The 17,224-nt window shown below is 47.3% G+C and overlaps 1 protein-coding gene across 4 annotated transcripts in view; it reads right to left on the reverse strand.

The window, feature by feature from the left end:
• Positions 1 to 270: 270 nt before the first annotated feature.
• The window catches only part of LOC142557728 (ectonucleotide pyrophosphatase/phosphodiesterase family member 3-like), a 107,893-nt gene continuing 90,939 nt past the window's right edge, over positions 271 to 17,224 (reverse strand). For all 4 annotated transcript variants that reach the window (XM_075669774.1, XM_075669776.1, XM_075669773.1 and 1 more), the window contains 4 exons: positions 9,961 to 10,152; positions 8,217 to 8,343; positions 6,895 to 7,102; positions 271 to 6,017 (listed from right to left, as the gene is read on the reverse strand). In XM_075669774.1, the coding sequence (XP_075525889.1) occupies positions 5,711 to 6,017; positions 6,895 to 7,102; positions 8,217 to 8,343; positions 9,961 to 10,152 (834 nt within the window). In that variant the 3' untranslated portion in view covers positions 271 to 5,710. The remainder of the gene's footprint in view (positions 6,018 to 6,894; positions 7,103 to 8,216; positions 8,344 to 9,960; positions 10,153 to 17,224) is intronic.

The following is a 17,224-nucleotide window of genomic DNA, read 5'->3' on the forward strand; positions in this document are numbered from 1 at the left end:
CTTCCTTTATTGCGCGATCTGCTAGTTTAACTGATTTGAATAACAGGTAGAGAGAAAATACTGTAGATGACGCAGTATCAGATTGTGCGTCGAGGTTTTAGGAAAGTCACGTGTGCACAGTAGGTGAACTCTGCACACAACAGAGGCAAGTTGATGCCGCAAATGGGTGAGGCATCTGACCTGCGATCGACTTGAATAGGATAATAGTGCCAAAGATAAAGATTGTGACTATCATGGTCCCGCGCATACCACAGACAGGTTTGAACAGTGTTGGCCAGTTGGAAGCAACATTTATTAAAGGCTGTCGCTCCGAAGGCATAAAAAAATTCATTCATTTCCACTTAGTGCCGAGCGCTGGTCTCTCAAGGGCATCAGGATGGACACTCAAGTCAGGGTACGTGAGCAGCGTAACCATCACGGGCATGCCCACGATGTAGCTGGTGCCCAGGCTTCAAGAACGATTGTTTCTGAAGCGAGGATGGCCACAAAGAAAGCAGTGAGCATTCGTTTGACGAGCAATTCTCGTGCAGCCGTAGACAGGGAGTGTTAGGAGAGCTTGCTCGTCTGATAAATGCAGATGTTAGCTGCCAGTGACATTCAACTGAAGAAAATGCCAGCACAACTCATCAAGATAAAAGCAGTCTAAACACTTGAGAAAATATCACGAATATAATAAGTGTTGCCACTGCTGGAGATCTTCGGTCTCAGCAGAGACAGCACTTCTTTACAACACAAAGATTTAAAAAAAATGTCACTGATGTAGTGCCTATACAACAGCAACTTCTGTTAAGTATCCTTCGAGAGCAGTATGCAATGTCTGTTCTGAAGCCAGTACTTCATAATTACGTTCAGTTAGTTACACACACGCCAGGAGTCACTAGCTAAAGAGATTAACAATGAAAAGAGAAATGAAACAACGAAAAGAAGGCACGCAAGAATAATGACAGGACATGATGCCCGGGACGAACAATACCGTTCTCAGACTTCCATGCTGCGTCAATTATCACCGCGGAAATAGATAACATTCATACATCATTACTGCACAGCACTTCGGTGTCCTGACGTGGCGACGGGTGAAACATCGCCTCACGAAGCGTACAACCTCACGAGCAGTTTATAGCGCCGAATATAGCCCTAAACTTGCGCGAGACACTTCAAATGCATAGGTTTGGTAAAGAGCCACATGATTACGCTCGAATCATGTCTGTTCACATTGGCAAAGTGCGTCGGTCGCGTTATCACAATTTCAGAGACGAAATGGCACGAGGAGCAGGTCTTTATATAGCACGGTTACATAATAATAAACAAAATTGTATGGTTCTAATGCCATAATCCGCCTTCGGAGCGGAAGGTAAGCAGTACAGGAGAATATGAAGGAGAGCCACAAAATTTCACAATCCTCGGCTCGGCACAAAGAAAGCCGCGCATTTGTTCCGCATACGACAATAAAGTGACTTGCTTAATCAATCAGTGCATGCATTTCTGAAGAGCGGCGTCGCTGAAAGCTTACAATGAAGGAATCGTCACTTACGGAAAATTTCGTCTTGATGAGGTTTCGCTCCACTTGCAGCGGAGAAATTCACTGAAGCAGGCATTTAGAAAATCGAGAGAAACACGGGCGTGGTACAGCGCCATCTGACTGTTACACGTTGTCAAGTAGCCTGCCGACTCAGTTGTCGGAACAAACACAGCGAAGCCTACGTGTTACGAAAGGGGTCCGAGCAAAATAGTGGATGTAACGAGCGTTTTGCAATCTCCCATAAAAAAAAAACCACACGTGTGTAACTGCGACCTGTTATAGCGAAATGTCGGCTATGACATAAAACATTTTCCCACTGTCCTCGGATGGCGTTTCGTTGTAACTGATGCTCATAACGGCACGGCAGCGGTCATTGAAATGTCGCATGTACGATGTATACAAGCAGAGCACCGCACAACAGCCACCCGTGTAAAGTAAATACACGGAAGTCAATAACGAAATGTGATACGAATGGGGTAGCATGACGACAGCGCAGCGATTCTACTCGACATGCACACAATTTCAAACACCAGCCAGCTGTAACAAAATGTTACATGTAACGTGTAACACGTGTAACATGTCTAACATGTGAAGGGACATGTAACAAAATAATTGTGGACAAAAATATATGCACATGTATCACTAGGCGCTCTCGTAAAGTTGCTCTTTAACGACGTTGCTCTCTAACCCGCATGCACCGTAAAGCACTCGCGTACAAGTAGTTGTTCTCGATGTCGTTCCGCTGCGCCAGCTGGTATGCTTGCTTGTCTATCACGCACAGTTACAGCCACGGCAAATTCCAGAAGAGAAGAAATACCCGGTCTCATCCGCGCCTGCGAGAGGGGCGACCAGATGACGTCACACGAAGGAAAGCGCGAGGATGCATGAAGGAAGAGAATTCATAGCCACCTATCGCAGCACTTTTATTTCCAGACTAATGACGAGCCAGATAAATGCAAATCGCGGCCACAGAAGCTGGGAACCCTGACCCATTCGTGAGAAAAACATACTAACGATCACCGCAGCTGCACACACATTGCTCATGAGAAAGGCACTCGTGAGTGACGAGTAGAAAGCGGAACTGCAGACACTTTTGACATCGCACGAAGGACAGAAGTAGGCACTGTAGCTTATAAGACGTTCTGTTTCTTCAGTGCAAACCATCAGTTCTCAGTTCTTGTGTCAAGTCTAGTATTCATAACAATTCTGTATACAGTAAAGTACTGTTTCTGTACACTTCTTAAGAGAGTGGAAATTATCCGAAAGGTAGACAAATGGTGGAGGAGCCGGGATACTTATAAACAGGAAGTTACAGCAGTACTTTAACGCCAAGCAGCCAATACCTTAGAACCTTAATCACACAAATATCGAACCGAGTCTTGTCTCTATGTGTTCGGTTATCACAGGAATCTTCGTGAAGGGGACGAACTCGTCCGAGGCAACACAATGCGCGAAACAACGATGTCACAGAGGACCAATGTCTTTCGACGTCTCCAGGACTTTTCAGTTATCTAGGAGGCGTTGCTCGAGTACGACAGGACAAGGACGCTTTTTGATGGTCAGCGCGCACCGTACTTTTTCTTTTTTTTGTATGTGTCACTATGACTGCGCATAGTTGCGGCGCCTAGGAGGAGATGATAGAGTGTGTAAACGCGACTGAACGAGGACGTAGAAACAAAACAAACACAGAGACAGCGCTACGCTTACACACACTATCATGAATTCAAACCAAATAGCCCACCAACGTGTTTTAGCCTATGAGGGGCACCCATGCTCCTTTTCATGCGTAGAAGGCAATACTGAAGGCTAGAGAGGCTTCTCTCCCTGCTTCCATTCGCGACGAAAAAATTCAAAGTACATTACGAGGAGTTTTGATTGAAAGCGCTGTATGTCAGAAGCTTCTTGGCGTTGTTAAAACAGAACTACTTTGAATTGGTCCTTTCATATCAATAAACTTCGTAAAGATATTTCACAAGCACTTGATATAAATTGTAAAACCAGTTATTTCTTGCCACTTTGGTAAGCAGTGCAGCTTTACTATACGTTAGTGTACTCGCCTATCTATTACTTTCTGTTAATTTGGGGCCACAACGTCCAAAACCAATAAGGAATGTATTCATAGACTGCAAAAAAATAGTGCTACGCATAATCGAAGACGTTCTACGACGAATGAATTCTGCCCCAATATCCCGCAAGCCAACATCCTAAGTTTTGAAATTATTTTCTACAAAAAAAAATAATTACCACACTCATTTATGATCAAACTAAATGGAGCACGGAAACATTCCATGACGCTTCTTCGGAAACCACATACCTAATGTTTTAGACGCCCCAGCTATTAAAGCGACAAAATACGGACAAATGACGGCAGGTAAAAATTGACGCACATGATTCCTCGGCTTTCGAACAGACATTCTGTAGTTACTGGCATAATGGAAGAAAGCCGGTCAGTAGCGCTTTAGAAAAAGAAGATGCATACTTATCTACTCGCGCTTCAGATGTGAATTTATTATTATTATGTGATCTGTTTTCGGTTCCGGGACGGTTTTGCTCATATCGGTGCGATGCCCGACGGCGCACACAAGTGTTGTAATATTTATATTGCACAGTCTGCTTTCAATTGTGCTTTTTTTTTTCAAGTGTGGATCAAAGGTCTCGTAATTTTGTTTGCACGAGAAGTTTGTGAAGCATTGTCTACGGTGTGCTTTGTTTTTTATCGCAGGAGTAAAATTTTATGTGTGGTTCTCTCATTTCCATATCATCGAAGAATATAATAATTCAATGGGCTGAACGTGCGTAATTTGGTGGTTAAAGCAGGTTTTGGTGCACTGTCAGGCATATACCGTTTTTACTCATATAAGACCCACACATCCTTATCCGGAATCTATACCGGGTGCGGGCCCTACACAGGGCTGGTTTATGGCTGCTCACTGAAGCCGAACTGCGGCCAGGCTGCAATGCAAATAAATGGAACCAATAGCGTCCGACTACGAACACACTGTAAACCAATTTGCACACTTACGGGTGCTTTCTTTCTATAACTCAAGCTTTTACACCCTTTGTGGGTGTAAGGGAGTGAGTTATAGACAGATCTGCACCCTTAAGGACAATTAAGGGTGCACAACGGTTTACAGTGCATCTACAGTCACCAACCAATTTTTCGGACACCGACTAGTGCCATCTTGTAGCGGCTTTTGGGAATTCAGTGGTAAGCAGGTATGCACGTGACGTGTAGTGAAACTTTTTTTTTCCAAATTTTCACATTCCAAAGTGGGGATGCGGGCCTTACACGAGTGAATGCGGTAGCTGCCTCTTTGCCACCCCTTCGCATGCAAACGCTGTGTATAAGTCGTGTCTGTCTAAATGAACAAATAAAGTAAAAGTGAATACAGTCAAAATATTGCGTCAGATATTAAAGAAATATACAGGTATGTGTCATGTAATCCGGCGTAACATTGTCTCATACTTTTGTGTCGCAAAATGTAACGCGATTATTGCATGGAACTTGTTGCAAATCTGTACCTATTTACCACCGAACGAGTAGAGGGGCACTTTTTTGCAACCCGCGGCCACAGCGCACCGCTTCCACTCGCGACCAAAACATATTGCGTTGCATACTGGAAGCACAAACAACACGGATGCAACCTTACGCCCACAAGTCGTATATACATCGTCGCAGAACTGCACTGCGAAACACGCGGAGTGAGACTGCACTACTTGCGTAGTAGCTTCGCCAGCGTTGCCTGGCCACGTATGAAAAGGAGTGTGTGGTGCAGCTCGGAGAGGAAAATCATTCACTTTGTTCGACGGCGTGTGCACTGCGCAAAGATCAGCGAGGGAAGCGCATATCAACAGTTGCGCGACATTCTTCCGGCAAAATCTTTTTTTTTTTTTTTCAATTCGACGGAAAATCCTTCTCTCACTGCGCGATCTACGTGATAATCTTGCTTTCAGCCACATATTTCGCGGGACATGCGGATTTCACCTGCGATGGGCAAAGCTCAGCTCGTCGCTCGCTATCGTTGCACACGCGACTGCGGAAGAGCACCTTACCACTCGTGCGCCCATCCTTCCCATCGAGCAACGCCAACGCTAGCGCTGGCTGCGGCTGGCTAGTACCGAAACGCGGTATTAGCGAGACAACCTGCCAATGCTCGTTGCGCCACAGACGAGCTGCGGCCGGCACGAGCCTCACTGTGCAGGCCACAGCGCCTGCGGTATGACCGTGCGCAGCCGTATGCGTTCGTAGGGCGGCAGGTCGCGATAGAATCGCAGCCCGGTGAGCAGCTCGACGTCGCCGACGGTGGCCGAGTGCTGCAGCAGGTACTGCGGCCACGGCTGGCAGTTCTCGGGGCGCAGCAGGTGCGGCAGCAGGAAGGCGGCCGCGTCCAGCCGCTCGGCGGGACACCGGTCCACCGGGACCCCCTCGGACAGGCAGCGCGTCACCACGCAGAACACGTGCGTCGGCACCGGCGGAACGCCGTCCGCCGCCGCGGCCCTGCACGGCGATGAGAAGATCCCGAGCGTGCACTCGCGTACAGGCGCACACACCGGAATAACCTGAGGCTCGCCTGCTCGGGAACAGCAACCGCGGTGGCGACACGTCACACCATGTGCGACCCTGGGAAGGTTCGTGCGTTGCGCGACTGTGTCGTCCCGACTAGTGGCCTTTGAAAACGCTGACGCCACCAGAGAGAGGAACATGATCGCCGTAATCGTCGGCATCACCAATACAATCATTATATCCACAGCCAGACGAAGACCTCTCCCACCCGTCTCCAGTGACCGCTTCTCGTGCATTCTGTGCCTGCAAATAGCCTGTACTCCTTCATGTCACCCAATCCTCTGCCGCTTGCATTAACGTTTTCTTGGCACCCATTCTGTTCCTGTAATACAACACTGGCTATCTACTCTATGCAAAACGTGAACTTGCTAACTTTAAGTATTCCTCTTTATCTCAACTGAAATATTAACTATATCCCGCGTTCGCTCTCTGATACATGCTGCCGTCTTTCTGTATAACGTCACACCTATCATTTTTCTGCCCCTTTGCTCGCTATGCCTTCCTCGACCTCGCAAACGTACTTTTAATTTTCCGAGTTATGACCCCACAGGGCGGAACGCGCACATTGCACACTTTTCCCTTTACACACACTGGGCAACAATCGTGGCGCACGTGGGAGTGCCATTGCCCCGGTGCACCTTCACTGCCCGGCTATAAGCCGCCCGCAGCAGCACCGTGCAGGAAACTCGTTGTGCGGTCGAATGAGCACGTTAATCCTTAAAACTATGCGGAACGCCAGCGCGGTCGATTAAAGGCCGGCGCCCAATCCTTACGGTATGAGCGAGAGACCCTCGCGCCGAGCGCACCGCACCTGAGCCTGTGCAGCGGCGGCCTGCGTCCGTTCCCGTCCAGGTCGAAGGCCGGCCCGGTGACCAGGTGCAGCGAGCCGTGGCGCGCCTCCCAGAGCTGCACCAGGCGCAGCAGCTCGCGCCGCACGCCCGCCGAGTGGTTGTGGTAGAAGGGCAGCGCGTTCGAGTGCAGCCACACCGCCGACTGCTCGGCGCGGGACGAGGCCAGCTCTGCGGCGAACCGACAGAGCGAGCGTTCTCGGAATGCACCCTACACGTGTGGCAGAGATGTGGCCACTTTATAGAAAGCCTAGAGTTTTCTTTTTTCTGTGGAATGTGTATTGTCTATTTATAGCGTGTAATCTTCTAGCACACACACACATACGCTGTTGGACGCCGTGGAAGCTGTTTATACCTTAGATACACCCTTTCTCCCCCAAGGACAAATTTACAAAAAGGTGTACGGAACTGTATACAGAAAACGTATGTGGTTTCTCTAATGAAAGGTGTTGAAGTAAAAGGAAATTTGATGTATATCCAACGGAATGTAAGAATCCTTGCATGGAGAGGCTATGTGGTCTACAAAATCCAGAGACTGACTCAATTGATTTTTACGAAAGTACACACTAAACATAGAGGAAGTATTAGCAGCTCCCTCATGGCAGGCTCGGACTTAAAGACGCTTCCGCCCGACCACGAAAAAAGCGGTGGGATGGAGGGGCCTTGGCACGGCTTGCTTCCGGCTTTTACTCCCAATATCGAGAGTTATCGTCGTTTCTCCACCTGACCGACCTCGCGATATGAACTACGTTCTCTTTGATTGGGCACAAGTAGAGTAAGCGTGCATCAACAGCTCTGGAAAATATGGGACAAATATTTACTCCCTCAAAGAGGACGGGAAGAATTACGACAGCGGCGCTAACCGCCTCTCCAAGTGCGCCGAGGGAACGCCAGATCGTACACGTTTCGGAAACAGGAACAACTTTTCTAAAGACGTAGTAGGACGTGCGTAGTTAACCGCGGCAGTCTGTGCAGTACGTCAAAAAGTGGGAAACTGGGTCACGCGTCTCCTTAAGTTGCATTATGCTAAAGCGAGGCCCATCGCACACTCGGATACGTAAGACACTCCGGTGCATGTAAGGTCTGAACTGCACTCTTGTGGTCTGAGACGCAGAGTTGCTGCAACTGATTGATTGATTGATTGATTGGATTGATTGATTGATTGATTGATTGATTGATTGATTGATTGATTGATTGATTGATTGATTGATAACCCGGACTGCGGACCCCCCGTTTAGACTTTTGGCGCTGGCAATTATAGGGTAGAAGCATAAACGATACGTACCTGGCGGGAAGAGTGGTTCCTTGGTTAAAGACCTCGTGGCCAGGGCCTCGTAATCGTGGCAGCTGAGGTCGGCACCCTTAAGTCGTGCGTCACGCTCCCAGCAAGCGTTGGCGATGGCGTGCTCGTGCTGCAGCGATGTCATATCTATATACGCACGTGGCGCACACTCGGTGGAATGCAGGCGCCGTCGGTCTCGGCATATCCCCAAGTCGTATACACCCCGATTTGCTCCCTACAAGGTTGGTCCTAGCACGAGGCGTGCCACAGGCTTAGGCCACGAAAAACACGGGGAAGGCGGGAGATGGAAATTCAAGACGATGAGCAAAACGAGAACAAGCTGAAAGCAGAAGCCAACGTTTCGACAAGTCCACTTGTCGAAACTTCCTGTTTTCCCCTTGTTCCCGTTTTCCTAATCGTACTCAGGCCACGTAGTTCAGGTGCGAATAATTATTGGTGCCTGATTAGTGGTACCGTGCAGGTCTAACCACGCGAACGTCCCAAACGTGCGCTTTCGTGAGGCACATATTCCACCGCGGTGACCGAGAGGCCATGAAATTCTGCCACAGAAAAATATCCTTTTACTTCTCTAAGGTTCAGCTGCTTAACTCAAGGTCGCGGATCCGATTCCTGATCATGATGGCGGATTCTGATGGGAGGCTGAATGCAAAACGCTCGTGCGCTTTCATGTGAACCTCAGGGAACCTTAGCTGGTCAAAATTAAGCAAATTAAATTGAGCAACCGCCATGCGCTATAGCGTCTATGCGCTGAGCTCGCGTACCGCAGCTGCACAAAGCCACGAGAGCGCGGCTGTGGTTTTCGAAGTCAACCGCACTGGCTGACTGTCTGTGACGCAGTGATGAACATCCCAATTCGTCTGCGTAGAAAACGTGCCTCAGGTCGCCCTCTCTGCTCCTCTTTATTATTTTCGGCCTTTCCCCCTTCCCCAGTGTGGCGTAGCCAATTAGGCTTCGTTCTGGTTCATCATATACTGCTTTTTTTATTCCTCTATATGTCTTTCTATCGGGTCCTTATAAACCTCCAAACCAACATTGATCATCCCTTGGCAGCGAGACAAAACACCACGTGCAGGACCAGCTGATTTAGTGTAATGTATACGACTAACTTGCAGCGATGTACCAGGAACCCGTGAGGTCTGCAAGACGCCGCAAAAGGTGTCCGACCTTTTGGAGTATAGGTCACAAAATTGATTATATGCATACTATAGGCTGTGGGCGACTTCCCAGCAAGGTACGCGACCGTACTAGTTGGTGTTGATCCACGATTTTTGACAGCACGAACGTAGACAAAGGACGGCGACAGACAGAGACATGTCACCTCTTTCGCCCTCCTTTGTCTACATTCACGCTGCCAAACATCACGGATCTTCCAGTAATGTCCAATGAATGAGTCAGAATATTGCGGTAGTCACGGCCTCCAGGATTGTCGATCCGGGCAGGGGAGAGAGCGATGCTGACCTTATTGGGAAGCTGGTACGCTAGGTTTGCCGACGGCCTGGCTCAGCTGTCCTTGATGTTACAGAGAGATGAGGTAAGCGCGCATGTGCGGCGACAATACGAGAAGAAATAACTGAACGTGCAGCTCCCAAGAAGATCCGAAGCGGAGTGAAGCTCTATGTACATCGCGGCCGTCCTAAAATTGATGGCTTGGCCACACGGTACACTGCCGTAACAGCCACTCTGCAGCCGCCCTCTCGTATAAGAGTCGCGACATGGGGCTGTGTACCTTTCCATCGAGCGTGAAGGCCGTCCAAAGCGGCAGCCTCAGCGCCCCGTCGAAGGCTGTCACGTAGTCCTTGTTGGCAAGCACACAGGGTGACATCTGGCCGTCCGAACCGGCCTCGGCATCCTCCTGGGAAGGCAGTCCCCAGGGTGTGTGTCGCGGCAAAGCATCCGGTGCTGTCGAAGGGCGCACGGTCTGCGGAGGTAGAAAGATAGGAACTACACGTTAAGTGATAACTGGTGAAACTTTTTACTTATATCTACAGAGCGCTCTAATCATGGCAAAACAACAACAACAACAATAACGACGACGACGACGACGACGACGACAACAACAACAACAACAACAACAACAACAACAAACGACACACACACATGTAAGGCAAGCACACACACATGTGCTCCAACATTAGATAACACGCGAACTCGAAGCAGGTTTGCGTTATCATTTAGTAAGCGAAATTGCAGCGCGCAACGCATGCCCGTTATTCTCTCATTACGTGCCAGGTCGCCTTGTACAAAATGTAACGCGTCAGCGCTACCGTGGTTGGCGTAGTAGGTTGAAGGAACCCCCGTGTATCGTGCGAACAAAGTTCGAAGAACGGGAGTGGGGCACCTGCTGCACGTGCGCCTTGACACAAGAAAGAACTGCGTCGTTATGCGTGTAGCAATTGGTGCTCGCCTTGTGTCGGCTTGTCAGTGCATGGCGTGCATGAAGGCGTGCAGCTCTCGGTTACTGACCGAGACCAATGTTGCTTAGCGCGTTATTCTCTTTATAAAACATGTTTCCTAAACATTACTTGTCTCTGATAGCGCAACTCCGCCCTTTTATGATAGATAACTAAATGAAGATGCATGTTTTGCTGAATTATATGATAGTTTGTAGTGTACGCAGTTACCTATATTGAAAAAATCTCAGTACCATTCCACTCTGTGGAGAAGGACGACCAGCGAAGCTGTGTATGTGGGCCCCTTAATGACGAACTCCACCTCCACCGCGGGTCGGCCCGGCATTGCACTATCTTTCGGATCGGCCCACGTATGGGGAGTGTTTTGCTTAAAACGACACGAAAATTTCCTTGGACGGTAGAGGTAGAGATACAGCTTCGCTGTAAAAGTCGCTCTACATAACTAAGTCAATTCACAGCATATCTACAACCGCGGAGTTCAATTCAGGCAGCAATGAAGGCCTGCCCATTGAACACGTTTAGTTTTCGTGTATCCGTCCCCGAAACGGGCAGTGATATGCACTCGGCGTTTGATCCAGTGGCGTAGCTAGGTGGTCTTGCACCCGGGGCCCATAGGTCTTCTGTCACCCCGACGAGGATGTCGACAATTTCCGGGTTTCAGCACCACTACAGCCACCTTGGATACCGCGCACGTCCCCCGGGTAAACCCTCTCCTTCGCGTTCTTTCCCTGAGATCGCGAATGCAGCAGGTATACACGCTGTTTCTTCTGCGCCAAATAACACAGGGTGCTGCACTGATAACTTGCGATAAGCGCATGTGCACATCTTCTGTCAGACTGTAAGGCTTGGCAGCCAATACAAATGCGGCATCATGGGAAATGTGGCTCACGTCACAGGTAACAAAAAATATCTTTATAAAGTTCTAATTACCAATTTTAGCGGCAATATTGCATCTGCAAAATTGAAGCCCGACATTCATATTTTGCCCTACAACAACTTCACAAAAATCGTCGTAGGTACTATGGAGCGCGGTATTTTGGCTGTGGGCAGCCCTGAACGAAAACGAAAATTAAATTGTTTGTCAGTGACGCTGATCTCCCCACTCTATTAGAATATGCCACCTGCCTCCCTGCTGCGCGGGCGCCAATGCTATGACAATTGCGAGTTCTCTTTATTCTGATCAATAAAGCCTTGTTTTTATTGGCTGCTATACGGACAAACGTGATTATCCGAGCTGCGGTACCACCACAAGATTGGGAACAGAATAGAGCACGCTTCGCGTCGATTCTTGGCGTCCCCTTAAAAAAAAAAGAAAGTTGTGATGAAGCCCGTGCCAGCGAAAGCTTGCTCTACTGTTGGTCTGCACTCGCAATGGAGATGATTGAGGGATCAACATCACTGGTCCACTATTTAATATTTCTGTCGCTGCTGCCATACTGGGCGCCGCCCGCAGTGCCAAAGTACTGTAGGCTGTAGCACCCAAAACGATTTTGTTTAAGAAGATTTTTCTTGAGTTAATAATATGACTGAGTCCTCGATTCTCGAATTCAAGTGCTTCCTCTATAAATACTAATTAAAGGATTATTCATGATATGGTTATAACTTATCTGCCATACTTTCACGCTACAGAGTTCCTAGTAATCACAAAGACACATAACGTTATAGAATATTGGGAAATATTAATACAATATGAATCTTTTTTTTTTATAAAATTCCGTGTAGCTGACACAGACACTGTACTTGTGACATGAAGTCACACAACAACAAAATGATAAAGCAACGCTTAGCTAGGACTAGGAGAAATATCTTTTATTGAACACCGCGAAACTGATAAAGAACGAATACAATGATTCAATACTGATAAATAGAACATAGTATACATATTACCGATGCACAAACCATGGTGGGACATCGAGCCTTTTGCACTAAAATAATGACCGGTAAGGACACATATCCTTCAGAAGTTCTTTTTCCGACACTTCGCTTCTGCAAACTCATTACAGTGGTAAAGATTATATATTTTTTACGTGTTCTTTTTCTATGGTCAGTATCGCCAAGTTTGACAGCATTTCATCACTCATGGTGGAGCGCAGAGACGTCTTGATCAGCTTTAACTTGAAAAAGTTCCTTTCGCATGATGCAACTGACACGCAGATCGTGAGGAACAAGCGAAAGATAACAGTAAGTAAGAGGTTCCATTTGGCGATAAATTCCAGGAACTCCAGGCACCGAGTCTGAAGACGATCCAGAGAATGCCATTCGCGACTTTTCACGGCCGCACTTATGCATTGTCGCTCTCAACGAACGCTTCGCCGTAAACGCGAGCGCCGGGCGCGCTCGTTGAACGCCCTCTCGCTGCTTTGTTCGTCTTCGCTGCGCGTTCGGAACGGAAGAGGGACAACGCCTGACTGCACGTTTAGCGACGCCTGCTCCCAGCATGAACGCACGGCACGAGCGCACCCCACGTGAAACGTTCCGCTAAGGCGAGTAGTTCAGCGACCATCTTGCGAAGTAAATTTTAACGCGATAGCGTTAAGGAGCTCGTGTCGCAGAAAAGCCGGTGTCGTCGGCGTCGGCGTCGGTGTCGGCGTCGGCGTCCGCGGCGTTGGCCGTGAGCGATAAATCACGGCAGGCACTTCATAAATAAAAAGCAACTTCCAAGATGGGCTGGGTGGGAATCGAACCAGGGTCTCCGGAGTGTGAGACGGAGACGTTACCACTGAGCCACGAGTTTTTTTTTCTTTATTACCGGCTTGGCCAGTACATACAAATATTGTCAAATAAAACCGAATGTTAAAACGTCTAGTCGTTACTAAGACTGACGTGTCATGTTAAAATGGCTTCATCGAAGCCAAACTGTCCAACACTGAAAGCCAATTTGGCGGATCACTCAGCAGTTTCAACACTTCGCTTGTATAATTAACGTTCTCAGTAAAATAGTACATTGCTGACCTTGCATCAACATCAGCATTGCGTACAGCCATACGAGTTCGCCACACACTTTGCATACACAATAGCATCAACATGTCCACCGGCACACCGTCAGGTTCAGCACATGGCAAAAACCTTATTCCGAACGCAGTGATAGGAAGCTCCTTTTTTAATGTTCTTTGCAGGATGTCCCAAAGAAAGCGGGCATCGTGGCAGTCAAGAAAAATATGTTCGACAGTTTCTTCCTTGTTACATATAAGACAGTTGTCTGACCATGGGACAAACAAGCCCTTGCTTCTTAGCCATGGCTTAACAGGCAGTGTGCCGGTATGCAGTTTGAAAAAGAATGATTTTGTGTTAGCTCGTACAGGCATATTATTGACTCGCTTGAAAACATCTCGTTCAGGCCCTAAGTAATACATAGAACGATACACTGGTGTAGGTACAAACACTTCAACAAGATCCTTATACAATTGTTTTCGTGAGACTGCAAACAAGTAGTCTTTCGAAAAACGAGCGTTTAGAAGACGTATCGCCATGGAAACTTCACGCAGATAGCCCTTTAGTGCCATCGGTTTGATTGCGTGCGACGATACAACAAAATCGGGCAAAGCATCGCGCAATCTCACTTGGATTACCGTCCGCAGAAACCCATCGCTTTGGTCGCGGAAGAAAACAAATCTCGATACAAGTTGCTTGAAAAACAAATGCGTTAAACCAAGTCCCCCATTGCGCAATGTGTGAAACAAATTACTTCTGCTCGTGCGTTCCCACACCGATCCCCAAATAAACTCTGCAAACACTCTGTGTATTTTTTGAATTGAAGATCGGCTCATGCATAGCACCTGCAGGACGTAGAACACTTTAGCTACTAAAAAGATATTACATACTTTGGCCCTAGCAAACATCGAAAAGTTGTGGCCTCCCCATTTGTTAGTTTGCTCTTTCATTCCGTCTCTCTCGCTCGTCCAGTATTCGATTGGCTCACGGTAGGCACTGAGCGGAACCCCAAGATAAGTGCCGGGTAATACACTCCACTGCATTTTGCAAAAGACTTCCGGTGCATCTGACCAATTCCCGTGCCAAAGCCCTAAACATTTTGACCAACTTATGGCACTACCGGAAGCATTGCAAAAAGCTTGGGCTTCTCTCACAGCTTCTGCAATGCTCTGTTTATCGCGACAGAACACTGCTATGTCGTCGGCATAAGCTAAAACTTTTATTTCTCTACCAAGGAATGTGTACCCGCGAATATTATGGCTATGTAGTAACTTTAAACAGAAAGGTTCTAAATAAAGTGCAAAGATCAAGGCCGAGGTCGGACAGCCTTGCTTTATGCTAGACATTACTGTAATCCGCCTGCTCAGTTTGTTGTTAATAATTAAGTTTGTGGTACAACCATCATACATCCTTTTTACCCCGTCCAAAATGATTGATCCGACATTAACATAATCAAGAAGCATAAGCAGGATTTCGTGGGACACCCTGTCAAAAGCTTTGGCCAAATCTAGTTGTAGCATAGCTACATGATCTCCCATCGTATCGCAACATTCAAGTATGCTTCGCGCTATATGTATATTTGTGAATATAGTCCTGCCTTTTATACCGCATGTCTGATGTGTACCTACTAGGGATTTGACTACACTTTGAAGGCGTTGGGCGAGCACCTTCATAAATACTTTATAATCAATATTTGCTAAGCTTATTGGCCGGTAGGCCTCTACGGATTGAAGTTTAATGTGGTCTGTTGATTTAGGTATCAGTACTACATGTGTCTGTCGGAAAGAAGGAGGCGTCCATTTTTGTTCGTAACACTTGGTTATGACGCGGTGCAGAGCCTCAGCCATTTCAACCTTGAAGATTTTATATATTGCTGCCCCAAGTCCGTCCGGTCCAGGCGATTTCCTTACACTAAGGTCATCTATAGCCTTTTCAATTTCTGCTACAGAAATCGGCCTCTCAAGGGCATCCTTAAGTTCACCATCAATTTTCGGCATAAGAGGTAAATATTCACTCTTAAATGCAGAGATCTCGCTTGTCCTCTTGCTTAGAAGCGTGCTATAGTAGTCAACGAAAGCACGTTCTATCATTTCCCCGTCATTTGTAAGCTGCCCTTGATAAACGATTTCTTTTATTTCCTTGGTCATAGCGTACCTCTTCTCTTCACTTAAAGCTCGCTTGGTGGGCGTTTCACCCAGCCATACACGTTCAGCGCGTGCTCTTAAAACCGCGCCACGATATCTCTCTTCATCAATCACTTCAAGTTTCACTTTAAGTTCTTTAATATCATGTGCAAATATACCAGCACCGCCGCTTTCCATGTTCAACAGGTATGCTAACGTGCATTGTAGTTGCTTTTCTTCTTGTTTTTGTTTCTGCCGCAACACGCATGCTCTCTCTAAAGCAATTGTTTTCGCTTCGGTTTTGAACATCTCCCAAGCTTCTACAACATTTTTTGAATCCTCAAGGAGAACAGCGTCTAATTTCTCTTTTATTCTTTTAAGAAATTCTTCATCTTGCATAAGGTTGTCGTTAAGTTTCCATGGGTGCCAATTAAATTTCTGTTCTTTCTTTTTCATACCTATCGTAACCGTTACCAAACAATGATCAGTGAAACTGATACATTCTACACCATATTCAGAAAGTAGCGGAACTAAGTGAACAGGAACATAGATGCGGTCTAACCTTGAGTGGCTGTCTCCTTGAAAATGCGTATATTGCACATGACTGTAAGAACCAAGAACACTCCCAACATCCTCTAGATCAACATCACACAAAATTTCATGCAGAAGTGCGGCACTTTTATCTTGGCTAAGTTGCTTTTTCGATCGATCTATCGGCCGGCATACACAATTGAAGTCGCCAAACATTAGAACGTGTCTTTCACACCGCAAGAAAGATCTCAGATAAACGAAAAATTGTTCACGTTCTCGAGCATTATTAGGGGCGTATACACAAACCGCCCGCCACAGCAATCCAGAAAAAGAAAAATCACAAATAAGCAAACGCCCCCCTTCACATGAAGTAACTTGTTGCTCTATTGTCCCAATGCTATTTCTAATAAACAACAGGCAGCCCCCAGAAGTACCACTCGCGTGGCAAACGCATACATTGTACTTATTTCTGAAAATTTCAACCAATCGAGCCGTTTTTTCTTCAGATTCAATTTTTGTTTCTTGGACAGCCATCAAATCAATGTCTTTTTCTATTAACATGCGACTTATCTGACACTGTCTTCGCCTCTGCGACAACCCTCTGACGTTTAATGTCGCCAAACGAAGCGGACTGGTGAGGTTAATAGCGTCTGCCATTGTTTTAGTTAGATTTAGGGTACGCCCCTACACAATTTTTCTTAGGAAACATACGGACTCTGGTATGCAGTGATGCTCGTTGAACATGGCCCTCCCTTTCGAGCCGACGACTGCCAACCCACGTAGTCGCAGGCCCATTCCCGATCAAAGATCTGGTTTTGGAAGTTCTTTCCGGGACACTACCTCCGCTAAGGCGGAGGTGGCCCGTGTAGCAGCCGTCTGTCTGGCGGTACGTTGAGTTTGACCTTCAACGTCGACCTTCGGCCTGTCTGGGTTGTCTGTGCCGGTCTTTCGGTACCCGCGCCGTCGGTGTCTCGGCTGCGGTCCTCAACATCGT

This window comes from Dermacentor variabilis, chromosome 9, assembly GCF_050947875.1.
Source record: "Dermacentor variabilis isolate Ectoservices chromosome 9, ASM5094787v1, whole genome shotgun sequence".
Classification (NCBI taxonomy): Eukaryota; Metazoa; Arthropoda; class Arachnida; order Ixodida; family Ixodidae; genus Dermacentor; species Dermacentor variabilis.